Below are 27,894 nucleotides of genomic sequence, written 5' to 3' on the forward strand. Positions count from 1 at the left end.
GACTGAAATATATAAGATAATTTAATCAAACTTGTCAGGTTCTCCAGTCTCAATGCTCATTATTTGCTCATTCAACACATTTGCCGCTTCTTCACTCAATACCGTTTAAGAAGTCTCCCTAACTATTTTACATTCCCTGAGACCAATCAGAGTGTTTCCTGTGCCACATATTCCCAGATTGTCATAAAACAGCCACACTTGTGGTCTCTCGTTTTTGCATCACCAAAGTTTGCACGAGGAAAAATAATAGACTAGGTGTGGCTGGTGCGCTTAAATGATCTCGTTATGTGTAGCGAACTGCAGGGGGTAGGTATACTGTAGTGCTGCCAGAGCGCACCGGAGCGTCACTTCGCCACTTCTCACAGTGGTGCTCGTTTAGTAAAGTTAAAATCAAAGATCACATGATGATTCATTAGTATTCTGCATAAGAGAAACATATAATAGCATACTATCACGTTACTGTTACACCAAAAACAACACCTAATTTATTATGAGATTTTTGAAAATTGTAAATAAGAATGTGTTCTTAACTGACTTGCATAGTTAAATAAAGATTAAGTTTTTAAAAAATGTTCTAGGATGGTTAGCTAAATAGTCCAACAACAAAAAAATCGCATGAGGCCAAAACGCAACAGTGCTCGAATGTAAACTACTGAGTAAGAAGGTGAAGGAAATACAGGAAGGATATACACTGTTACCACCATCTGCTCAAATTTGCAAATTAAACAGTCATTCAATTACAAGAAGATCTAAATGCATATTCCGTATTGTTGTGTTCTGTGGGTGTCACTGTGTAGGTTTATACCCCATTTCATGGATGCTCAATCCATAGGTTAGGCTGTACAGTGCGTATAAGCATGCGCCCAATGCAATTCTGAATTTAAATGCATCCACATTGCATTTTCAACATATTTGTACTTTTTGGGGGTCAATTTGATTCATAATTTTTTTGTTGTTGAATTTATATAACATTCCAACCTTGTTTATCATTATCTAGTCCAATTGTAACAGCATGTTTTCACTGGGTGATTTATTTTGAAGGAGAACCGCCGATTCCACTATTGTTGCTGACGCTAATGTTGTTAAAGACACACACCTGCCTAAAAGCTAGTGAGTAGGTAACTATTTAACTTGAGGGAAAATTAAACCCGAGTGCGTTAATTAAGCTTCAAATCTTTAGTCGGGAAGAAACTAAAAAAGTATTCCCTCGATTGGGAAAGATCATGGATGCGCCGATGATGTTGGTGTTGATGATGATGCACTCAAAACAAGTTTTTAAGTTTTTATTTAATTTATTTTTTTATCTGTGATGCGCTGGTAACAATGAATGCATGTATGAATTAATGAATGGGCGGATTAATTCAAATGAATACTCAATTTCCCATGTTTCTTGCAACGTAAGCCCTCGCGTCACCAGTTGCACATGCCTACTCGTCTTTTTGTGCAAAGTCAGGTTTGTTTATGCACTGAAAAGCGTAATGGCGCCGGACAGGTTGTGATGAGCTAGCGGGAATAGTAACGAATCGACCTACACCCACGGAAAGAGTACGTGGTGAAATAAAAGTAAAGAAACCTAAGCTGAATTGTTCATCGCGAAAATGCAGATCACTTTGAAAACCCTCCAGCAGCAGACATTTAAAATCGACATAGACGAAGAGGAGACGGTGAGTTGAAACCACCATGCAGTTGTTGAAGGGGGTGGGTGGCTTCGGCTAAGTTACCGTTGGCTAACGTTAGCTAGTTTGACATGGATAACTACTGTAGGTAGCGAAGCAATTTAAACATGTTCAAGTCCCCATTTCAAGTAGTGAATTAGTAATAGTCTTTAACGTAAAAGTAGTAAATTGCTTCATATACACGTATTGCGATTTTTATGATGCAAAAACAGATCTGAAACTTGAGGAAATAGTAACTAACGTTGACTGATTTATGCTAGCTTTAGCTAGTAACGTTAGCTACCTAATTAGCTGAACTTTATCAATCTCAACTAGCGAACTCATTAGTTAACGCTGTCTCGTTAAATCACTTTTGTCATGCATAGTTACAATTTATGTTTACAATAGATATTTATTCAAAACGACAACTTTTGGGTTTGTTTTATAGCTAGTTAGCTAGCTAACTACTGTTAAGTAATATTATTCATCTATTATAGCTAGCTAACGTTAATTTGTTAACGTTAGTCACACGTAGCTCGGTAGCTAGCTAATTATGAAGCAGTTATATAGTTTGTTTACCTATTTGGAAAATGTAATGGTTCAGATCATTGATCCATATAGCTAGCTATCTAACGACAGCTTTAGGTTTGACAACATATATTTCTCACAATGGACTTCCCTTTATACTTCCCTTCCCTACATCCCTTTATACTTTGTCTACTCTTTTTCTTTACAGGTAAAAACCTTAAAGGAAAGAATTGAGAATGAGAAGGGAAACGATGGTTTTCCGGTTGCAGGGCAGAAATTGATATATGCAGGTACAGTTTGTATTTTATTACCCTACTCTACATTTCGTCTGGCAGTGTAAGGACTTTTATTTTTTTTAAGCGTAATAAATCATTGTGCTGTTATAATATAATTACATGTCTCCTGTTGTTTTGCCTTGTGCCACACTGATAAGAGAGCTGCATAAGTATGTCAGTACACAGGTTGTCATGTATACTGAACAAAAAATATAAACACAACATGTAAAATGTTAGTCCCATGTTTCATGTGCTGAGACAAAAGATCCCAGAAATGTTCCATATGCACAAAAAGCTTATTTATCAAAAATGTTGTGCACATCCCTGTTAGTGAGCGTTTCTACTTTGCCAAGATAATCTATCCAGCAGACACTGGAATATCAAGAAGCTGATTAAACAGCACGATCATTACACAGGTGCACCTTGTGCTGGGGACAATAAAAAGGCCACTCTAAAATGTGCAGTTGTCACACAACCCAATGCCATAGATGTCTCAAGTTTTGAGGGTGTGTGCAATTGGCATGCTGACTGCAGGAGTGTTGCCAGAGATGTTAATTTCTCTACCAAAAGCCGCCTCAACGTCATTTTAGAGAATTAGGCAGTACGTCAAACCAGCCTCAACTGCAGACCACGTGTAACCACAACAGCCCAGGGCCTCCACACCCAGCTTCTTCACCTGCGGGATCGTCTGAGACCAGCCCCCCAGACAGTGAATGAAACTGAGGAGGAGGAGGATTTCTGCCTGTAATAAAACCCTTTGTGGGGGAAAATGTATTTTGATTTAGTAGGTTAGCCTATGCCCTACCAGGACCACCCATGGCTGTGCCCCTGCCAAGTCATGTGAATTCCATAGTTTAGGGCTTAATGAATTTATTTCAATTGACTGATTTCCTTATGAACTGCAACTCAGTAAAATCATTTAAATTGTTGCATGTTTCGTTTTTTATATTTTTGATCAGTATAATTATGTTATGGGAATGCAGAAATAGTATTCAGTCCGTGTATGTGACATTTTAAAGCTGCAAAATGTGACTTTTTGGGAGACTTGAACAAATTCACATAGATGTAAGTTATAGGTCTGTTATTAAAGAAAGTCTGTGGTAGAGCTGTTTCTATGTACACTATATGTTTCCTGGTCTTAAGTTTAGTTTTTGTGTTTAATTTTTTTTTTCTACACCAGCTTCAAATACTATTTTTGGTTATGAAAAATATTTCACAGCGTTTTAGATGGTATAATGATTATCTACACTATAGTTGCTTGTTTTGTAAATAAACTGAATTTAGGTCGAACTGTTAGATTCTTAGTAACTAGGAAATGGTGGAGCGATTTCAGCATAGTGCATCTTTTAATGTTTCTTCACCACTATGACTTAACTTATAGTTGACAGGATAGCAGGGTTCTCCCCAGGGATAGGCTTCTGTGAATTTCATTGGCATAGAATGTCAGGGTTCTTGAAGCATTGTTGGCTGATAACTTATCTTCATTAGAGGTCGCCTGATTATGATTTTTCAACGCCGATACCGATTATTGGAGGACCAAAAAAGGCCGATACCGATTCGTCGGCCGATTTATTATATATTTTATATATATATATATTTTTTTTTACGTGTATTTTTATTTGTAATAATGACAATTACAACAATACTGAATGAACTCTTTAACTTAATATAATACATCAATAAAATCCATTTAGCCTCAAATAAATAATGAAACATGTTCAATTTGGTTAAAATAATGCAAAAACAAAGTGTTGGAGAAGAAAGTAAAAGTGCAATATGTGCTATGTAAGAAAGCTAACGTTTCAGTTCCTTGCTCAGAACATGAGAACATATGAAAGCTGGTGGTTCCTTTTAACATGAGTCTTCAATATTCCCAGGTAAGAAGTTTTTGGTTGTAGTTATTATAGGAATTATAGGACTATTTCTCTCTATACCATTTGTATTCCATTAACCTTTGACTATTGGATGTTCTTATGTGTAACAGTATAGCTTCCGTCACTCTCCTCACTCCTACCTGGGCTCAAACCAGGAACACAACGACAACAGGCCTCCCTCGAAGCAGTGTTACCCATGCAGAGCAAGGGGAATAACTACTCCAAGTCTCAGAGCGAGTGGCATTTGAAACGCTATTAGCTCGCACCCCGCTAACTAGCTAGCCATTTCACATCGGTTACACCAGCCTAATCTCGGGAGTTGATAGGCTTGAAGTCATAAACAGCAGAGCTGCTGGCAAAACGCACGGAAGTGCTGTTTGAATGAATGCTTGTGAGCCTGCTGCTGCCTACCACCGCTCAGTCAGACTGCTCTATCAAATCATAGACTTAGTTATAACATAATAACACACAGAAAGGCATTAGGTCATTAATATGGACGAATCCGGAAACTATCATCTCGAAAACAAGACGTTTATTCTTTCAGTGAAATACGGAACCGTTCCGTATTTTATCTAACGGTGGCATGCATAAGTCTAAATATTCCTGTTACATTGCACAACCTTCAATGTTATGTTATAATTATGTAAAATTCTGGCAAATTAGGTGGCCCAAACTGTTGCATATACACACTCTGTGTGCAATGAACGCAAGAGAAGTGACACAATTTCACCTGGTTAATATTGCCTGCTAACCTGGATTTCTTTTAGCTAAATATGTAGGTTTAAAAATATATACTTCTGTGTATTGATTTTAAGAAAGGCATTGATGTTTATGGTAAGGTACACATTGGAGCAACGATACGCACCGCATCGATTATATGCAACGCAGGACACGCTAGATAACTACACATGGTTGATATTACTAGTTTAACTAGCGATTATGGTTGATTGTTTTTTTTATAAGATAGGTTTAATGCTAGCTAGCAACTTACCGTGGCTTACTGCATTCGCGTAACAGCCAGGCTTCTCGTGGAGTGCAATGAGAGGCAGGTGGTGAGTGTTGGACTAGTTAACTGTAAGGTTGCAAGATTGAATCCCCCGAGCTGACAAGGTAAAAAATCTGTTATTCTGCCCCTGAACGAGGCAGTTAACCCACCGTTCCTAGGCCGTCATTGAAAATACGATTTGTGTTCTTAACTGACTTTCCTAGTTAAATAAAGGTGTGAAAAAAAGAATAATAATCTGCCAAATCGGTGTACAAAAATACTGACTTCCGATTGTTATGAACTTGAAATCGGCCCTAATTAATCGGCCATTCCAATTAATCGGTCGACCTCTAATCTTCATGTTTGTTCCTTGCAGGGAAAATCCTAAATGATGACACTGCTATCAAGGACTATAAGATTGATGAGAAGAACTTTGTGGTTGTCATGGTGGCAAAGGTAAGGTATTAGAGGGGTTGAGATCTGGCCTTTATTATGGTGGAGAATTTAAGAGTAGATGGCACAGAACAGTTTTTGCATCGTAAAACCATTTTCACACACACACCAGACCATAACACACATACTGTGGCACCCACTGATATTGGCAGATGGACTTAATTAACTTTCCATGTCATTGGATGTACGTGTCTGTGTGTGATGTAGATTTCCTAGGCCTGTCACACCGGTGTTAATTTAATCAACAAAAATTGTGACAAATATTAATCGAACATCAATTTCTTATCATGGGCAATTGACAAGGTTATAACTGACTAAATAGACCCAGGAAATAATGACTAAACAAATTATTTTTAATTTCAGTTGACTGAAAGGAGAATATTATCCCTGTGACGAAAATCTCAGTGGACTGAACAATAGTTTTTGGAGAGATTGAGCGCTTTTCAGTGACGAGCACAATTAATATTAGCAGCACAGATGCTCAATTCTGTTCAGCATTGGGTGCATACGCCTAGCCTACATCAGTTCTTGTCATAGATTTTCAAGCAGATTTAAGTCAAAACTGTAACTCGGCCACCCAGTAACTTTTATTTCCTTCCTGGTAAGGAACTCCAGTGTAGATTTGGCCTTGTGTTTTAGGTTATTGTCCTGCTCAAATGGGAATTAATCTCCTAGTATTTAGTAGAAAGCAGACTGAGCCAGGTTTTTCTCTAGCATTTTTCCAGTCCTTAGCTCCATTAAGTACATATGTTTTATCTTGAAAAACTTCCCATTCCTTAATGATTGCAAGCATACCCATAACATGATGCAGCCACCACTGTGCTTAAAAATATGGAGTGATCCTCTGTAATATGTTGTATTGCATTTGCCCCAAACATAACTTTGTATTCACGACAAAAGGTTAATTGCCTTGCCACATTGCAGTATTACTTTAGTGCTTTGTTGCAAGCAGGATGCATGATTTGTAAGTCGCTCTAGATCTGCTAAATGACTTAAATGTAAATTATTTGAATTGTTTTAATACTGTACATGCTCCCTCATTTTCCCTCTGTCAATTAGGTTAATATTGTGGAGTAACTACAATGTTTTTGCCTATCACAGCCATTAAACTCTGTAACTGTTTTAAGGTTAGAGTGTAATGCGTACCAGTACATCACTGGTGCCAAGCTTCCTGCCATCCAGGACCTGTATACTAGGCAGCGTCAGAGGAAGGCCCAAAAAATTGTCAGACTCCAGTCTTAAGTGTTCTCTCTGCTACCGCACGGCAAGCGGTACCGGAGCGCCTTGTCTAGGTCCAAAAGACTCCTTAACAGCTTCTACCCCCAAGCCATAAGATTGATGAACAATTAATCAAATGGCCACCTGGACTATTTATATTGCCCCCCCCCTCTCTTTGTTTTTACACTGCTGTTAGTCACTATTTATTATTATCTATGCATAGTCACTTTACCCTACCCACATGTACAAATTACCTTGACTCACCTGTACCCCTGCACATTAACTCGTTACTGGTACCCCCTCCCCTGTATATAGCCTCGTTGATATTTTACTTTGTTGCTTTTGATTTTTAAAAATTACTTTGGTTTATTTAGTGAATATTTTGTTAAATATTTCTTGAACTGCGTTGTTGGTTAAGGGCTTGTAAGTACGCATTTCACTGTAAGGTCTACAGCTGTTGTATTTGGAGCATGTGACGAATAACATTTGATTTGAAGATGTGATTTGGACTTTAATGCGGGGAAACTTTAATCTGTTTTTCCTAATTTCTTCTAGCATGTTAAATGTTCAATCAGAGGAGAGAAAAAAACCCTCTAGTTCACCTTTACTCCACAGATACATACAAAGCTCTCCCTCACTCTTCATTTGACCATAATTCTATCCTCCTGATTCCCGCTTACAAGCAAAAAAATAAAGCAGGAAGCACCAGTGACTCGGTCAGTAAAGAAATGGTCAGATGATGCAGATGCTCAGCTTCAGGACTGTTTTGTTAGCACAGACTGGAACATGTTCCGGGATGCTTCCGATGGCATTGAGGAGTACACCACATCAGTCGCTGGCTTCATCAATAAATGCATCGACGGCGTCGTGCCCACAGTGACTGTACGTACATACCCCAACCAGAAGCCATGGATTCCTGGCAACATCCTCACTGAGCAAAAGGGTAGAGCTGCCGCTTTCAAGGAGCGGGACTCTAATCTGGACGTTTAAGAAATCCCACTATGCCCTCTGACGAACCATCAAACAGGCAAAGCATCAATACAGGACTAAGATTGAATTGTAATACACCGGCGCGCGTCGGATGTGGCAGGGCTTGCAAACTATTAGACTACAAAGGGAAGCACAGCCGCAAGCTGTCCATTGTCACAAGCCTACCAGATGAGCTAAATGCCTTTTATGCTCACTTCGAGGCAAGCAGCACTGAAGCATGCATGAGAGCATCTGCTGTTCTGTACGACTGCGATCACGCTCTCAGTAGCCAATGTGAGTATGGCCTTTAAACAGGTCAACATTCATAAGGCTGCAGGGCCAGGCTGGATTACCAGGATGTGTACACCGAGCATGCGATGACAATCGGCAAGTGTCTTCACTGACATTTTCAACCTGCCCCTGATTTAAGTCTGTAATGCCAACATGTTTCAAGCAGACCACTATAGTCCAGACCTGCCAACATGCATGCATTTTGCATACCAACGACGCTCTTCTGTCCATGAACGCAGGTACGAGATCCGATTTTAATAGTAAGCAGAAAAGTTATTTGTTATTTATTTTACATTTTAATAAAAAATACATTCACTGGGTAAATCCAACATCCCGACTCGAGCTGCAACACACAGACATGTACGAGCTGCAACACACAGACATGTACGAGCTGCAACACACAGACATGTACGAGCTGCAACACACAGACATGTACGAGCTGCAACACACAGACATGTACGAGCTGCAACACACAGACATGTACGAGCTGCAACACACAGACATGTACGAGCTGCAACACACAGACATGTACGGAGTTTGTGTCAACGGACATGGAGATGAATACATTATTATTGGACGTAGCTAACCCGTGTTTGCCCCTCCTGTTGTGATGCAGATTTTTGCCAACTGTCAGCTGTACGTAAACGCATGGACAAATCCCTTTCCGACTCCGTGCCAGCAGTTCACTCGCTAGTGAAAGAAATTAAATGCAAATACGAAGAAAAAAATATATATATATATTTGTGCGAGTGTGATATACATTTCCTTCTGCATTCCAGTAGTTGTGTTTTCCACGTAACATTACGAGGATCACGCAACCTGATAGACTGTAACTAATTATGATCCACGTCACAAAAAAACATTACAGAAGTTTAATAAAAAATAAATGGAAACATCTTGGCATTAGATGTCGGGAGTTTAGAAGACTGAGCGATTTTAATTAATGAGTGTCCGGTATTAGCTATAGAGGCAATGCTTCTAAAAGGCCTTTGCACTAGATTTGAGATTTTATCAATTTCGAAAAACTGAAATTATGTATGCAAATAAATACAAATCCAATAGGCACCTTTTACATAGGCTGAAACACCTGACTCTTCTAGCGAACAGTGTTCAGATTCCCTTTGCGGTAGCCTACTTAAGCTTTGTCTAGTCAGTTTGCGGTCTGTGTCAACGTGATCATTTGTTTTTATTATGTTTTCAAAAATGATTTTGCTTTTAGTGTTCATTAGGAACCGTGTTTTAAAAGTGATCAGACCCAAACAGCACAAGCATGCGGGGGGAAAGAACCCCAATTTGGCATGTGCTACGCGAGTGAGTTGAATCTACCATTTACCGCACGCAGTTGGTACCATAAAAAGTTGGACAGGGTTGGCAGGTTTGATTAGTCCTGTGCCCAAGAACTAAGGTAACCTGTCTAAATTACTACTGACCTGTAGCACTCACATCTGTAGCCATAAAGTGCTTTGATACACTGGTCATGGCTCACATCAACACCATTATCCCAGAATCCCTAGATCCACTCCAATTTGCATACTGCGCAAACAGATCCACAGATGATGCAATCTCTATTGCACTCCACCCTGCCCTTTCCCACCTGGACAAAAGGAACACCTATGTGAGAATGCTATTCATTGATGACAGCTCAGCGTTCAACACCATAGTGCCCTCAAAGCTCATCACTAAGCTAAGGACCCTGGGAGTAAACATCTCCCTCTGCAACTGGATCCTGGACTTCCTGACGGGCTGCCCCCAGGTGGTAAGGGTAGGTAACAAGACATTCGCCACGCTGATCCTCAACACAGGGGCTCCTCGGGTGTGTGCTCGGTCCCATCCTGTATTCACTGTTCAGTCTTGACTGCATGGCCAGGCACCATTAAGTTTGCCGACGACACAACACTGGTAGGCCTGATCACCGACAATGATGAGACGGCCAATATGGAGGAGGTCAGAGACCTGGCCGCGTGGTGCAAGGACTACAACCTCTCCCTCAAAGTGATGAAGACAAAAGAGATTATTGCAGACTGCAGGAAAAGGGGGACCGAGCATGCCTTCATTCTTATTCCCGGGGCTGTAGTGGAGCAGGTTGAGAGCTTCAAGTACCTTGGTGTCCACATCACCAACAAACTATCATGGTCCAAACACACCAAGACAGCTGTGGAGAGGGCACGACAAATCCTATTGCCCCTCAGGTGACTGAAAAGATTTGGCATGGGTCCTCAGATCCTCAAAAGGTTCTACAGCTGCACCATTGAGAGCAATGGTTGCATCACTGCCTGGTATGGCAACTGCTTGGCCTCTGACCACAAGGCACTACAGAGGGTAGTGCGTACAGCCCAGTACATCACTGGGGCCAAGCTTCCTGCCATTCAGGACCTCTACACCAGGCGGTTTCAGAGGAAGGCCCTAAAAATGGCCAGACTCCAGCCACCCTAGTCAGACTGTTCTCTCTGCCACTGCACGGCAAGCTGTACCGGAGTACCAATATAAGTTCAAAAGGCTTCTTAACAGCTTCTACCCTCAAGCCATAAGACTCCTGAACAGCTAATCAAATGGCTCCCCAGACAATTTGCGTTGTCCCCCCCCACCCCCTCTTTTACTCTGCTGCTACTCTGTTTGTTCATCAACGCATAGTCACTTTAATAACTACCTACATGTACATCTTTCCTCGACTAACCGGTGCCCCCGCACATTGTCTCTGTACCGGTACAGCCCTGTATATAGCCTCACTACTGTTATGTTACTGCTGCTCTTCAATTATTTATTTGATTTTTTCCCTTATCTATTTTTACTTCACACATATTTTTCTTAACTGCATTGTTGGTTAAGGGCTGTAAGTATATCACTACGGTCTACACCTGTCGTATTCAGCGCATGTGACATGCATTTAGATTTGAAGTCAAATTGGCATCATGTTGAAATCCGGAGTAGTTTCCTTCCTCTCTGGCAACATAGTTAGGAAGGACACCTGTCTCTTTGTAGTGACTGGGTGTATAGATACACCATCCAAAGTGTAGTATCTTCCCCATGCTCAAAAGGATATTTGATGTCTGCTTTAAAAAAATACAAATATTCTACCAATAAGTGCCATTGCAACGAGGCTTTGGAAAATCTCCTCGGTCTTTGTTTTTGTAATTCACTGCTCGGCTGAGGGACCTTACAATTATCTGTATGTGTGGGCTCCAGAGATGAGGTAGAAACTTATTTTATACAGTGAGTCCATGCAACTTAGGTGACTTGTTAAACACATTTTTACTCCTGAACTTTAGGGTTGCCATAACAAAGGGGTTGAATACTTATTGACTCGACATTTCAGCTTTTCATTTTTAATTCATTTCTAAACATAATTCCACTTTGATATTATGGGGTATTGTGTGTAGGCCAGTGGGGGGGTCCACGTTGAACTCATTTTAAATTGTCTTTAACACAACAAAATGTGGAGAAAGTCGAGGGGTGTGAATTCATTCTCAAGGCACTACCTGTTTTTCCCTCGCTTGACTATAGAAAAGTATTTACATTTTTAGTCTTGCGCAACCCTCACACTTTCCTCACTGCATTTCTTAGCTAGTACATTGGCTACAGAACCTGGCTATCTCTTTTCTTCAGAAAAAGCGGCTTGATTCTAGCCATTACTGTTCAAAACGTAGACCCATAATACCGCCGCTACATTGGCAGGCCGCATTTTCCATTCATAAAGCATATTGTGGGCCATTCTATAACAAGGCTATTTGCGGCCCGGATTGTTAACCATTTGTTTAGGCTACGCCTTGTTCAGTCATGTTATCTCATTAGCTAGCTATTGCTAACAACCTGGGTTGCGTTCAGCGGGATGTAATGTACTGGTAACTTTCAGCTTTGTGGAACAAACTTGGCTGTCTGACATATTGAATAAGTAATAACGTCAGCTCTGTTTTTGCAGCTGAACGTGGCCCTCTGGCCTGTATGCAAACATTTTGGTGGCACAGAAACAAATGCATAGCAAACAATTTATTGAGTAAATAACATTGGGCTGTTGGACCGTTGATAACGAGGACAATGTGACAGATGCAACCCATACTACTTTGCAAATACTTTGAAGAAGTGTCGAGAGGGACTTGTCAGTTAAATGCCTTTCTTGCCAGCTCTAAATGCAGTTATGAATGTAATACTAAAAATAGCAAGGTGGAACAAAAACTCATGATAAATAGAAGAGCACAAGAAAGATTGTATTTAATATTATACTGACTCTACACACAATGGTCAACTCAGTCCCTGTAGCCATTTTGTTGACTTTATTAATTTCCTGCAATCCTACACATTTTGGCATGGTGCGGAGAGATTTTTTTTTAAGCACATTTCCTGCAGTTCTACACTTTGCCATGGTTTGTCAGGTTCTTATGCTGAGTGACTCAAACGTAAAATCAATGGGGGTGCCATGAGATTTGACATTCTCCCGGCTGTCTTATTGTTAGTTTAAATTTACACTTAAAGTATTTTAAATGTATTATTTTTTGAGTGGTGGCCACGATTTAGCAACGGTGGCCCACCGCTTCTAGATTAATATAGGGGAAACACTGATTTGTTTACTATTGGTTAATGATACAATACAAATGAAAGGTCATTTAGTTTATTAAAATGGCCCAGTGTTTTTGTAATTTTGACAACTAACATTGGCAAGAAAGCATGTGAACCCTTTGGAATTACCTGGATTTCTGCATAAATTGGTCATCAAATTTGGTCTGATCTTCATCAGTCACAACAACAGACAAACAGTTTAAGCACACTAACGCACAAATTATTGTATTCAATATAGACAAAAAATCACACAATTTAAACATTTACAGTGTAGGTCGGAGAAAGTATGTGAACTCCTAGGTTAATGACTTCTCCAAAAGCTAATTGGAGTCAGGAGTCAGCTAACCTGGAGTACAATCACTGAGATGAGATTGGAGATGTTGGTTAGAGCTGCCTTGCCCTATAAAAAACACAAGAAGCATTGCCTGATGTGAGCCATGCCTCGAACAAAAGAAATCTCAGAAGACCTAAGATTAAGAATTGTTGACTTGCATAAAGCTGGAAAGGGTTACAAAATTATCTCTAAAAGCCTTGATGTTAATCAGTCCGTGGTAAGACAAATTGTTTATAATTGTATAAAGTTCAGCGCTGTTGCTACTCTCCCTAGGACTGGCCGTCCTGCAAAGATGACTACAAGAGCAGTCCTAGAATCCTGGAGTGTCAGCTAAAGACGTGCTAACATCTCTGACGAGTCTACAATACGTCAAACACTAAACAAGAATGGTGTTCATGGGAGGGCATCACGGAAGAAGCCACTACTGTCTGAAAAAACAACATTCCTGCACATCTGAAGTTTTCAAAAGGGCACCTGGATGTTCCACAGTGCTACTGGTGAAATATTCTGTGTACAGATGAAACTACAGTTGAGTTGTTTGGAAGGAACACAACACTATGTTTGGAGAGAAAAAAGGAACAGCACGACATCAAAACCTCATCCCAACTGTAAAGTATGGTGAAGGGAGCGTCATGGTTGGGGGCTTTCTCAGGGCCTGGACATCTTGCTATCATAAACTTTCAAATGTAGTTTTCTGTCGATCAAGGCATTTTGCAGGAGAATGTAAGACTCTGTCCACCAATTGAAGCTCAACAGAAGTTGAGTGATGCAACAGGACAACGACTCAAAACGCAGAAGTAAATCAACAGAAGAAAATACACCTAGTGGCCCAGTCTGAGTCCTGACCTCAACCTGATTTTAGATGCTGTGGCATGATCTCGAGAGCAGTTCACAACAGACTAGAGGTCGACCGATTAATCAAAATGGCAGATTTAATTAGGGCCGATTTCAAGTTTTAAATCATCAGAAATCTGATTTAACAGAAAACCGATTTAAAAAAAATAAATAAATAATAATTTACACCTTTTTAATCTTTATTTAACTAGGCAAGTCAGTTAAGAACACATTCTTATTTTCAATGACGGCCCTAGGAACGGTAGGTTAACTGCCTTGTTCAGGGGCAGAACAGATTTTTACCTTGTCAGCTCGGGGGATTCAATCTTGCAACCTTACAGTTAACTAGTCCAATGCTCTAACCACCTGATTACATTGCACTCCTACGAGGAGCCTGCTTGTTACGCGAATGCAGTAAGCCAAGGTAAGTTGCTAGCTAGGCATTAAACTTATCTTATAAACAATCAATCATAATCATTAGTTAAACTACACATGGTTGATATTACTAGTTTATCTAGCGTGTCCTGCGTTGCATATAATCGATGCGGTGCGTATCGTTGCTCCAATGTGTACCTAACCATAAACATCAATGCCTTTCTTTAAAATCAATACACAGAAGTATATATTTTTAAACTTGCATATTTAGCTAAAAGAAATCCAGGTTAGCAGGCAATATTAACCAGGTGAAATTGCACGCGGTGTCAGTGTATATGCAACAGTTTGGGCCATCTAATTTGCTAGAATTTTATGTAATTATGACATAACATTGAAGGTTGTGCAATGCAGCCTGCTGCTACCTGCCACCCGTTAGATAAAATACAGAATAATATAATAATAATAATATATGCCATTTAGCAGACACTTTTATCCAAAGCGACTTACAGTCATGTGTGCATACATTCTACGTATGGGTGGTCCCGGGGATCGAACCCACTACCCTGGCGTTACAAGCAAACATGGAACAGCTGACTGGAGACGTGACGGCTGGGCATTCGTGCGGTTGAGTCAGTTTCTGCTGTAACATGGACTCCACAACATGATGAAACTTTGTTCCTCCTTGCTAAAACATGCAAGCTGTTGCGGCAAACGAGTCTTCAGTAGCCTAGGCAACATCCCCCTCCCTGTAGTAGCGTGACTGCAGGTACGTGGAACACACAGCTTTGGACATTAGAACTACACTATATTATACTATAATATATTAGAACTTTAGAATGGTTCCGTATTTCACTGAAAGAATAAACGTCTTGTTTTCGAGATGATAGTTTCCGGATTTGACCATATTAATGACCTAAGGCTCGTATTTCCGTGTGTTATTATGTTATAACTAAGTCTATGATTTGATAGAGCAGTCTGACTAAGCGGTGGTAGGCAGCAGCAGGCTCGTAAGCATTCATTCAAACAGCACTTTCGTGCGTTTTGCCAGCAGCTCTGCAGGTCTGATCTGCAACTACAAAACGTTTGATTGAGGTTATTGCTGCCAAAGGAGGGTCAACCAGTTATTAAATCCAAGGGTTCTCATACTTTTCCCACCCTGCACGGTGAATGTTTACACTGTGTTCAGGAAAGACATGGAAACATATAATTGTTTACTATTTTAAGCAGACTGTCTATTCTTGTGACCTAGATGATGATCACAATCTTATGACCAATTTATGCAAAAATACAGGCATTTCCAAAGGGTTCGGACACTTTTCTTCTTGCCACTGTAGACTAAATTATTTTTGTCATTTGAATAAGACTTAAAATATCATTAAGTGCCAAAATTAGCTGACACACACCTCAATATCACACTGACAGAATGCAGATTGCATCTCACTGTGCAGAGTCGATTGGAATCAGTGTTACAGCCCCCCTTCCCATGCATACAGGTGCAGCAACAGTTCATCCAATGATTGAATATTCTACCACACTGAGCTACAATATGTCACTTCTGCACAGTTTGAGTGTCTGATAGTTGGCAGCAGGTAGTGTCCAGACCTGAGTGTCTGATAGTTGGCAGCAGGTAGTGTCCAGACCTGAGTGTCTGATAGTTGGCAGCAGGTAGTGTCCAGACCTGAGTGTCTGATAGTTGGCAGCAGGTAGTGTCCAGACCTGAGTGTCTGATAGTTGGCAGCAGGTAGTGTCCAGACCTGAGTGTCTGATAGTTGGCAGCAGGTAGTGTCCAGACCTGAGTGTCTGATAGTTGGCAGCAGGTAGTGTCCAGACCTGAGTGTCTGATAGTTGGCAGCAGGTAGTGTCCAGACCTGAGTGTCTGATAGTTGGCAGCAGGTAGTGTCCAGACCTGAGTGTCTGATAGTTGTGAGTGTCCAGGTAGTGTCCAGACCTGAGTGTCTGATAGTTGGCAGCAGGTAGTGTCCAGACCTGAGTGTCTGATAGTTGGCAGCTGAGTGTCTGATAGTTCAGGTAGTGTCCAGATAGTCTGATAGTTGGCAGCAGGTAGTGTCCAGACCTGAGTGTCTGATAGTTGGCAGCAGGTAGTGTCCAGACCTGAGTGTCTGATAGTTGGCAGCAGGTAGTGTCCAGACCTGAGTGTCTGATAGTTGGCAGCAGGTAGTGTCCAGACCTGAGTGTCTGATAGTTGGCAGCAGGTAGTGTCCAGACCTGAGTGTCTGATAGTTGGCAGCAGGTAGTGTCCAGACCTGAGTGTCTGATAGTTGGCAGCAGGTAGATTGAATGGTAAAGATGGCTGTTTATTTGCATATCTATGAGTCTTGGATCTGATCCTATTAGATTTTTCCATCAATACTTTTAGCAAGATGAGTATCCTACGAGGCTAGCAAGCTTGTTTTTTTGCTTCGTAAAAAAAGCAACTATTGCTACCTCACAAAGTGAAAGTCACCTAAAATGAATACTGCTTCACAGTAATTCCCAATGGGTCCATGTCTGTATGTAGCCTAAAGCAGATCACAGGCTTCTTACATGACACGATCCATATTGGTTAAATCATTGTTACTGTATCACTTATAGGCGTAAGTGTTCTTTAAAAGATGCCTTGGAAAGAAACAAAAACCGAGCGCTGTGGGCGTCCCCTTTCTCTCTGTAGCCTAAAGCAGCCCCAGCAGCTGCCCAGCCTTCCGGTTCTGCCGCCACCACCTCCTCCAGCACTACAGCCCCCACTGTACCCACGGCTGCCTCGCCAGGCTCAGATAACCCACCAGAGGGGTCCAAACCAGCCGAGGAGAGGCCCTGCAGCACTTCAGCACCAGCATCAACCCCCACCAGGTAGGTCTGGTTTGGCAGTCACTGCTGTGTCACAAATGACGACTTATTTTCTATATCGTTCACTACTTTTGACCAGAGCCCTGTTGCCTATATAGTGCACTACATAGGGAGTAAGGTGCCATTGGGGATGCTGTCGATGTTACCTCGGCCTGAAGACCACAGCCCAGCTGGCAGCCATTAATAGGAGGCTGTTTTTACCGGTCCATCTCAATGGTAGCCTCATGCAAAGGCACAGACACGCCGGTAGCGTTTGCCAGCTGAGACTACTTAGCACCTCTGAACAGAGTGCCAGACGTCATTTGCGAACTGATTCTACATGTAGAATCATGTGTAAAAATGTCGGCAGTCGCCCACCGGTGGGTGGTCCCAGAAACACACTGAACGAACGACAGATGGACGTGCGGTGTGTGTTCTCTCCTAAGACGAGGCCAGTAGACATGTTGCTAGTGTCTGAGCTTATAGAAGGATGAATGCATCTCTTTGTGGTTGTATTTTAGTACAGGGCAGACCATGTGATATACTACTTGAACAGTACTCATCAGTGTCACGCTCCTTCTCTTTCAGTTCCTCTGGTCTATTGACAAATGTGAACATGTTCGAGGAGGCAACTTCTGCTCTGGGTAAATGGTCTTCCTGATATAAGTTAACATTGAGTGTATATGTGATTGACTATCCTTTACCTTGTCCTGTAATAGATGGGTATATGGCCATGTGTCTTGGTAGTCTTCCCTATATAAAGAAGTGAAAGGCATAGCTCTGCCTCACAATCTGTTTTTATTAGGCTATGTTTATCCTAGTGAATGATGTCATCTGAAGCTTACAGAATCTCTCAGATCAAAATGCTGTCTGGTTGGTTTGTTGTTCTTCCTGCTCTTCAGTGACAGGCCAATCATATGAGAACATGGTGACAGAGATGATGCTGATGGGCTACGAGAGGGAGCAGGTAGTGGCAGCGCTCAGAGCCAGCTTCAATAACCCAGACAGAGCTGTGGAGTACCTGCTTACAGTAAGTGCGCACACACACACACACAGCTTCAACCACACAGCTTCAACAACTCAGACAACTGTGGAGTACCTGCTTACAGTAAACACACACACACACAGCTTTAACAACCCGGACAGCTGTGGAGTACCTGCTAACAGTAAGCCCACACACACAGCTTTAACAACCCAGACAGCTGTTGAGTACCTGCTAATAGTATCTCCCCATCACACCATACACTTCTCTAGTCTGACACGCCTTTTTATTCATTGTGAATGGTCATGTGAAAGAAATGCTATAACCAACCCCCAGCCACACCTAGCTTAGTGGATGGGTAACTATTGTATACACATCTTCATTAAATACAATAGATGGCCGTAATAACCCACAGACACACCTGGCTAACCGGATCATCTAGAGAATTTGAGTATTTTGTTTAGACAAGTCGGTAGCTAGCTAAACAATGAAGCCCCCCCAAGAGTTCCCAGTTGTCTTGAACGCACTGAAGTCAGAGATTTCCGACTTGCCAGTTGTTTTGAATGGAGCAATAGTTCCAACCCATACTACTAGCAATAAAAACTGATTGTCATAGCTAGCCACCAAGCTTGAATCTGCAGGTAGCTAAAGCTAACTAACTAGGTTCAATGTTAAATAATATTATTTCAGAGATCATACATGTAATGCTAGCGAGCCAGCCAATGCAAGCTAGCTAACTTTAACTTGCAATGAATGATAATGACTTTCTGACAAAATTAGAAATGTATAATATCTGAAAATGTAACTATCTAGACTCTTACCCGTATCAATGGAACGATTCTTCCTCTGTCACGATGCCGTGGTTGCCCTTAGTTTGAAGATGTTATCCGGAGACAGGTGTTTTATCCAACAGCCTTCTGGGTTCTCTTTTCAAGTCCCTCCACATATTTGCAATCAAATGCCAGATTTATCTCCATCTCCTTAGCTATCATACTCTTCTACCGGGCATTTGACTGATTGGCTGGACATTGGCATGTCCAGCCCATCCATTATCTCAGCCAATCATGGCTAGCGGGAAGGTTCCTGGCTTTTTCCGTGGCTAAATCAACTAGGTTCGTAATTTAACGATGTTATTAGTATTTACAGATGGCATACAAGTTTATTATGTCACATGAGAGTTTACATGTTCCAGTAGGCATTTTTGCAACGACAAAAAAAACGCATTTTGATTTAAAAAAATATATATATGTGTGTTTACGTTCAAATACCTCTCCTGTGAAGTAGTGTCGTGCGCCATACGCAGAGTTTCCTGAAATTAGTCACACATGATATTGACTGGTTATTCCATAGTAAAACGAACAAAATACCCCTTGTTTTTCAATTGCTTCAGGTTTTCTATTTTATGATGATTTTCATCCACATGTAACTTAGAGCTGGAATGAAGCAAGCCAGATTCCTCCACAGTCGGACAGTTCTCACGTTGGGTCGCTAATGCGGTAGCGAACGTTGTCGTGTGTGTTTTTTCAGGGGATCCCAGCTGGGGAGGAGAGCCATGCGGGTGCTGACCCAGTGGTGCCCTCTGTGGGTGGAGGAACTCCAGCTCTCAACACAGGCAGTATGACAACCCCCGCCAGCGTTGCAACAGGAGGTGAGTGTGGGTGGGCGCGCCTGCCTCTACACTGGGTAACAACACTTATGTATGCTATGGACACTAAGAAAACATTTGATGCATTTTTATTCTCTTTTTTTTCTCTGAAATAATAAGAAACTGGTAACATATTGACTGACCATTCTCAGCATCAGCTAGATTCTGAGATGACCTCCATGTTGCACTGGATCGATTGTTCCATGCCGTAAGTGGTTTGTCATACTGGAGGTTAATAAGCTGAAAAAAAGATCCCATAAATATTCCACACACAGTTTGTTTCTCTCTAATGTTGTGTACACATTTGTTTACATCCCTGTTCGTGAACATTTATCTTTTGCCAAGATAATCCATCCACCTGATAGGTGTGGCTTATCAAGAAGCTGATTAAACGGCATGATCGTTACACAGGTGCACCTTGTACTGGGGACAATAAGACCGCTCTAAAATGTGATTGTTTTGTCATACAGCACAATTGCCACAGATGTTTCAAGTTTTGATGCAGCATGCATTTGTCGTGCTGACTGCAGGTATGTCCACCACAGCTGTTGCCAGAGAATTTAATGTTAACTTCTCTACCATAAGCCACCTCCAATGTTAGAGAATGTGGCAGTACATCCAACCAGCCTCACAACCAGAGACCACGTGTAAACACGTCAGCCCAGGACCTCCACATCTGGCTTCTTCACCTGTGGGATTGTCTGAGACCAGCCACCCAGACAGCTGATGAAACTGTGGGTTTACAAAAGCAAATCATTTCTGCACAAACTGTCAGAAACTGTCAGGGAAGCTCATCTGCGTGCTTGTCGTCCATACTAGGGTCCTGAGCTGACTGCAGTTTGGCGTCGTAAGGCGACTTCAATGGGCAAACACTCAACTTTGATCGCCACTGGCATGCTGGAGGAGTATGCTTTTCACGGATTAATCCTGGTTTCAACTGGCATGCTGGAGGAGTGTGCTCTTCACGGATTAATCCTGGTTTCAACTGGCATGCTGGAGGAGTGTGCTCTTCACGGATTAATCCTGGTTTCAACTGGCATGCTGGAGGAGTGTGCTCTTCACGGATTAATCCCGGTTTCAACTGTACATGCCAGACGGTGTCGTGTGGGCGAGCGGTTTGCTAATGTGTGTCAACGTTGCAAACAGAGTGCCCCGTGGTGGAGATCGGGTTATGATATGCACGGCCCCATGTCATACGGATCTGATCTGTACACAATTCCTGGAAGCTGAAAATGTTCCATGGTGTACATTCTCGCCAGACGCCATGTTTGGGATGCTCTGGATTGACGTGTACGACAGTGTGTTTCAGTTCCACCAATGTTCAACAACTTCACACAGCCATTGAAGAGTGGGACAACATTCCACAGCCTGATCAACTCTAAAGGAGATGTGATGCGCTGCATGAGGCAAATGATGGTCCCACCAGATACTGGTTTTCTGATCCAGTCATATGAAATCCATAGATTAGGACCTAATTTATTTAAATTAACTGATTTCCTTATGAACTGTAACTCAGTCAAATATTTGAAGTTGTTGCGTTTTACATTTATCAGTATAGTACAAGGACCTGTGTGGACATGTAATGTTGAACTGTGGAAACAGAACACCTCTTCTCCCCTCTGTGTATCCAGCCAATCCTCTGGGGTTCCTGGTTAACCAGCCTCAGTTCCTCCAGATGAGACGGATCATCCAGCAGAACCCCTCTCTGCTCCCTGCCTTACTACAGCAGATAGGGAGGGAGAACCCCCAGCTTCTGCAAGTATGGATGACTCGCACACTACTCTTTTTAATTATTATTATATTATTATGTTTATTTAACCTTTAACTAGGCAAGTCGGTTAAGAACAAATTCTTATTTACAATGACGGCCTCCCCCGGCCAAACCGTCCCCTAAGCCGGACGACGCTGGGCCAATTGTGCGCCGCCCTATGGGACTCCCAATCACGGCCGGTTGTGATACAGCCTGGGATCGAACCAGGGTCTGTAGTGACGCCTCTAGCACTGAGATATAGTGCCTTAGACCGCTACGCCACTCGGGAGCCTGCTGTGCCACTCTTACCGTCACCAAAGACACAACACACACACTGCTATTTACAAGCACTGCTATTTACAAGCACTGCTATTTACAAGCACTGCTATTTACAAGCACTGCTATTTACAAGCACTGCTATTTACAAGCACTGCTATTTACGATATACTCCTGAATTGATGATCCAGACTATTCCACAATATTGTAGTTGAACTGGTTAAAATGAGCAGTAGATAGACTAGTTGAATGCTGAATAACAGGTAGTTTTGTCTGCCAAATCAATTCCCCCCTGTATCCTTCATCTCTTCAGGCCTACATAGTGATGAGATCAGAGCCTGAAGGCATCGCAGCAGACCCCCACTGGGAGACGGTCTAAAACACCTGTATGTCCCAAATTGCACCCTAATCCCTTTTACAGTGCACTACTTTTGACCAGGGCATCTACTAGCATGCTAGTAGATACCCATAGACTACCAGTCATTGCACTAGTGCTAGTTAGCATTACCTTGCGACACTAACTTCCTTCATTCTGGACACAGATGCATAAAAATGATATCCACAAGTTTATCTGACTCTGGGCTGGTCATTGTAAGTAAGAATTTGTTCTTAACTGACTTGCGTAGTTAAATACAGGATACGTTAAAAAAATAAAGTACGTAAAGGGCCTCATTGTGAAAATCCCGAAGTATCCCTTTAAGAAATGGCTGTTCTTTTCCGTTGGAAATGTTTTGCTACAGTGTGCCCTAATGAACACGACCATGTCTTGTTTGTTTCCCTCCCAGCAAATCAGCAGCCACCAAGAGCAGTTTATCCAGATGCTGAACGAGCCAGCCCAGGAGGGGTGGTGGTGGGGTGGTGGTGGTGGTGGAGTGGGGGTTGGTGGGGAGGCTGGAAGTGGCATGAACTACATCCAGGTCACACCCCAGGAGAAGGAGGCCATTGAGCGGGTAAGGCAGGAATCTCACAGGTCATGATCGCTGTTGATATGTGGCTACAGTTGAAAATGAGCTAGTTAGCTAAATCTGGAACATTTACAGAAATGTCAGTTAATCTGCATTCTCCATGTCAAATAAACCTAATAACAAAAAGCCAAGTGTTGATTTCTGACTGCGTTGTTTTCAACTGAAGACGAATGACTCCATTACATAGATATCTATCTATCTGAACAAGTCATGCAAATCCTGTAATTTCTGATCTTTGTTAATTTAATTTCCATGTTGACTTTGTCTGCTTCCTCTTCAGCTAAAAGCCCTAGGATTCCCAGAAGGACTTGTTATACAGGCCTACTTTGCCTGTGAGAAGAACGAGAACTTGGCTGCTAACTTCCTTTTACAACAGAACTTTGACGACGACTAGAAAGGAAGCCATAATAGTAATTTTGATCCTTTTTTCCCCCCTCTACATTTTTGATTGATCAATATCTCATAAAAGCATAAAAACATGGGTCTTCACAGTTCCCTGAATTTTCCTACAAATACATGATGCATCTTCTTGGTAACAATGGATCATAGTTTTTGTGAGAAATAGAAGCTTTTTCTAATCACCTTAATGGTTGAATTGAGTACCAGCTACTTAGTTCATCAGATCACCAGTGTACTACCCATTTTTATTTCATTCAGCCAAAGACCAACATGATTGTTTCTCATAAGGAAATAAATACTGGTTTCAAGGGTTGATCGCAGAATGTTGTTTCCCAATGTTGTTATAAAAGAGGAGATTGTATGTGATTGGGATGTTTATGGTATATTCATTCCTATACATAAAATTGTTCTTGCTTTTTTCTGTCTCAATTTACCAGTATAGGGATCCCAGTACATAACAAAAAAATGCAATTTGAAATTACAGTGAAAGTTTTTAAACGAGCAGCATTGTTTACTTTTAAATTTGTATTACACTTCCGACATGAACTTCTAGAGAAGTGTGATACAGCGTCTAAAATGAGTTGCCAAGGCAACTGTACAAACATGGGAAGTACTGATGTATTTTCATGCAACCTGAAAAAAGAAATTGAACCTAGTTCTTTGTATATGATTTCCCTTGCTTATAGTAGCCTAGTGTTTACAGTTACTATCAACTTGATTTACTGTCATTTTTACATAAATAAAACTTTTCAACATGAATAATGCCCCATTTGTGTTGGTGGGGGTAAAATCCTATTGACTTAACAGTTAACACCATGAATAATACTCAAGATGAGGAATAGGATATGGTTCTTATTTAAAAATGCATTTTGGTCAGGTTCTGTACCACCATAGTCTTCTACACGACAGTCTTTATCTAATTGGTATGATGTCATCTGAAAACCCATGAAAGTCGGTGAAAGTGGCAAACAGGCAGAATTTGTACTTAACTGACTTGCCTAGTTAAATAAAGGTATAAAAAAAATGGCTACATGAGAGGAAGCCATGCGACCATACTCGGTCACATGTAAACAATCCTCCCTCCCCGAGCAGACTGTTCTACGTAGACCAGCAGGGGGCAGTATTGACCAACATACATTGAAATGCTCGATCCAGACCACTAGGTGTGCGTGTGCGTGAGAACCGGCGTTCCACATGTTATATGTCACTTGACACCCAATGAAAGACATTTTTGACTGACTTAACGACGCTTGGTACATTATTGTACTGTGAGATGTGTTCCGTTTTGAAAGTGAAGATCGGCATCGTACATCTGTGTTGCTTATTGACATTTCTATAACGAACTTTGGCATTTCAATATTTAGTGTTTTATTATTTTCAAGGGTTTGATATTTTGTGATTTATGACCCTTAAATGAGCCTTCTCTGTTTCCACTCAGAAACCGAATGTAAGTTATTTTCAAGTCAACATTTGTTGTAACTGTCCGACATCAAAATTCACCACTATAATGCAAGCAGGCTCTCATTTACTTTAATTCAAACTATGATATGAAGCTGGGGAGACATTTTGATTTATGCAAGGCCAATTTTGACGGAACAGCGTGTGATCATCTAACATAGGAAAAGAGAACGTTGTACTAAGCCATTAACTGACTTGTCTGGTTAAATATAATTTGAATGTTAAGTCTTCGTCAAGATCAGTCAGTCAAATGGCGAACATTCAAGTCAAGTATATGATTTCACTCAGAGAAGGGAGATTTCATTAGGATAGTTATAAAAACACGACACGTAAGTGTTCTGCGGAAGTTGCCCCTATACAGATCTAGGATCAGCTTGCCCCTCCACGCATTGAAAGTCGGAGCAATGCAAAACTGACCCAGGATTAGTGTCTAAGGATAACGTCACCCTAACCCTGCGCATGTCTAGCCCTCTTCAGTACCAATAAATAATACCCTCAGTTCTGCGCAGGTACCAGCAGATGTCTGTGTGATTGTTACCTAAACGTCGACTTTCTCCCGGTACATCAACCTGCCTGGGTGACTCATCTGTCTGAAGCGCTCAAGCATGACATCTTTCCCATTCATGATAATGTCCAAATATAATGGATTTAGACAGGCCCGTGCGCAGGGCTTTTGGTGACAGGTGCTCAAACATAAAAAAGGCAACCGAAGCCTTCGGTCACAGACTCGTTGGGCAATTATGGCTTGATGTATTTTTACAAAAAAAACCACATTAACGGTAAGTTTAACGACTTGCGGGCAGAGGGTTCAGAATAACAACGACAATCTGTATACAAAAATGTATTTTTACCCAAAACAAAAGGACACTAGAGATGAAGGGCAAATGGGGAATGTGGTCTGCACAGGTAATGTCCTATCTGCACGTGCCTAAAAACATTTTGGCAGTACTTTTTAAAGTGAAAATCTTCCCCATATGATAATCAGTGGTAAGGGTAACCTCAAGAAACTCAGTTTCCCCACCTTTTTTCATTCTGTAGATAGGGTTTAGGTCTGTTTAGCAAGATAATTGTATTCGGTTTTTTGTTGCATTATGGGTTTACCTACCTATATACCCAGGGTGCTCCTTGTCACAGATGGGCTATTGCAGCAGACGAAGACACTGGGTTCTATCCTATCAGCTAAAAACAACAAGCGGCTCCGGTGGGCACGCCATCGCCATCATTGGACAAATGAGGAGTGGAAAAACATTGCCTGGTCTGATGCATCCCGGTTCCTGTTGCGTCATGCTGATGGCAGGGTCAGGATTTCACATAGGAAGCTTGAGCCCATGGCCCCACCCTGCATGGTGTCAACGGTACAGGCTGTTGGTGTACTGGTGTGGGGATTTGTTTTGGCAAACGTTAGGACCCTTGATATCAATGGAGGAACGATTGAATGCCACAGCCTATTTGAGCATTGTTGCTCACCAAACCCAATAGAGTCTCTGGGATGAGATGCATTCATGCTGTTGGCAGCAATTGCGTGATCCCCTTAAGAATTCCGGCTGTTCTGGAGGCAAAACGGTGTGGGGGGGGGGTCTGACCCGGTAATAGATGCATGTACCTAATAAACTGGCCATTGAGTGCACCCCCTGATGATGATGTAAATACAGTACTACAGCGTCATGTCCCACATCAACAGACCATTTGTCCAAATGTCTCCCAACAGTGCACTGTTCATTAGATCAAGAGAGTGTAACAACCTGTTGACCACAGGAAGCTGCTGCTTGTCTGCCTGACTCATTGACCACAGGAAGCTGCTGCTTGTCTGCCTGACTCATTGACCACAGGATGCTGCTGCTTGTCTGCCTGACTCATTGACCACAGGAAGCTGCTGCTTGTCTGCCTGACTCATTGACCACAGGAAGCTGCTGCTTGTCTGCCTGACTCATTGACCACAGGAAGCTGCTGCTTGTCTGCCTGACTCATTGACCACAGGAAGCTGCTGCTTGCCTGCATAACATTTAGAAGTTGTTCCTTTTCAGGTTTAGAAGAAGTGACTGCTGTTTGTATAGCCTGGTTAGCACAGCTAGCATACAGACATTGGTGGTGGTAGTCAAAGTCGTTTATGGCCTGACATCCATACAAGCATACAAGCACTATGCTCACATTTTTACCACAACATGTGAAATAAACACAAGTAATAGCCTATATGTGGCCTAATTCTGCTGGGGGACAATGAGGAGATTAGGGATCTCACCGCACCTTCCCCATGGCATTTCCATTGTTTTGTTCGAGTTCCATTGACCTCTTTACAGCATCTATTGTCTAAGGCCAGAGCCAGGGAGGACCCCTCTTTCCCAGACTTACTTTACTGCTGGATGGTGAGGCAGTCTGAAGGAAGGCTATGGCCTATAAAGGACTGTGAAGGGCAGTTTTTAGTTGAGATCGGGGAATACAGCCTAGATACGACGTATCCCTGAAATATTTTTCTTACTCTATCAAATCCCTTAAGCAGCTTGCTTATGAAAATTCCGTTGACTTCATGTGTAGGTTCTATTGTGAAAAAACAAAAAACCCTGCCAATTTTTCTTAAAATCTGAGCCCAATAGCCCTCTCTGGATCCCAGCATACCAGTTAAACTGCCAACCGCTCAACCGCGAGGCCCACTCTCAAATTTTAGCATGACACAGTGGGAACATCAGAAGTCCATTAGGTGTCATGGTAACCTGGTGTAGGTCATTTATCTTATGTTCATTAACAGCTATGAAGTCGACACAACACGCCAAATACAATTGAAACCAAATGACCCTTTTGGAGACCCTTGAGTGTGCGTTGATAGGCACACACACACACAGAAAGTTTCCTGCTCTACATTGTACAGATCAGACAGTGGAGTGCCAGAGGTATGTGACAGAAACTGTGCCCTGGCTCTGTGGTTTGTATAAGTTTCAAATGTTCTGTGAAAAACATTGCAGCATGCGAACCGGATGGGAACTCTGGCTTTGACTGTGGTATTCTTCACTCAGGCCTGCTGCTACAAAATACTGTTATAACTCTCTGGATAATGCCTAATGCTCCCATTGCTCCTATCAACAACATTACCTTGCTGAATTAAGCTATTGGGGAGGTAAATGCTTGAACTGTAGCTGGTGAGGAGAGGTATCATTAATACTTTACCTCTCTGTGTGAATGTTGTTTCTTGTCTACACCAGAACTATAATCGTAATGGTTACAAATGGCCTCTACCAGCTGAATAAGTCACTATAGTCATA

At 41.8% G+C, this 27,894-nt stretch overlaps 1 protein-coding gene across 1 annotated transcript; it reads left to right on the forward strand.

The window, feature by feature from the left end:
* Positions 1-1,438: 1,438 nt before the first annotated feature.
* On the forward strand, positions 1,439-23,941 carry LOC123999496 (UV excision repair protein RAD23 homolog B-like). Its single transcript, XM_046305353.1, has 10 exons — positions 1,439-1,664; positions 2,392-2,473; positions 5,694-5,773; positions 17,011-17,189; positions 17,754-17,809; positions 18,068-18,195; positions 19,675-19,795; positions 21,424-21,551; positions 22,604-22,768; positions 23,064-23,941. Exons 1-10 carry the CDS (start codon positions 1,599-1,601, stop codon positions 23,175-23,177), a joined length of 1,119 nt encoding a protein of 372 aa, XP_046161309.1. The 5' UTR covers positions 1,439-1,598; the 3' UTR covers positions 23,178-23,941.
* The last annotated feature ends 3,953 nt before the right edge of the window (positions 23,942-27,894 follow it).

This window comes from Oncorhynchus gorbuscha, linkage group LG16 (genome assembly GCF_021184085.1).
Source record: "Oncorhynchus gorbuscha isolate QuinsamMale2020 ecotype Even-year linkage group LG16, OgorEven_v1.0, whole genome shotgun sequence".
In the NCBI taxonomy this organism is placed as follows: domain Eukaryota; kingdom Metazoa; phylum Chordata; class Actinopteri; order Salmoniformes; family Salmonidae; genus Oncorhynchus; species Oncorhynchus gorbuscha.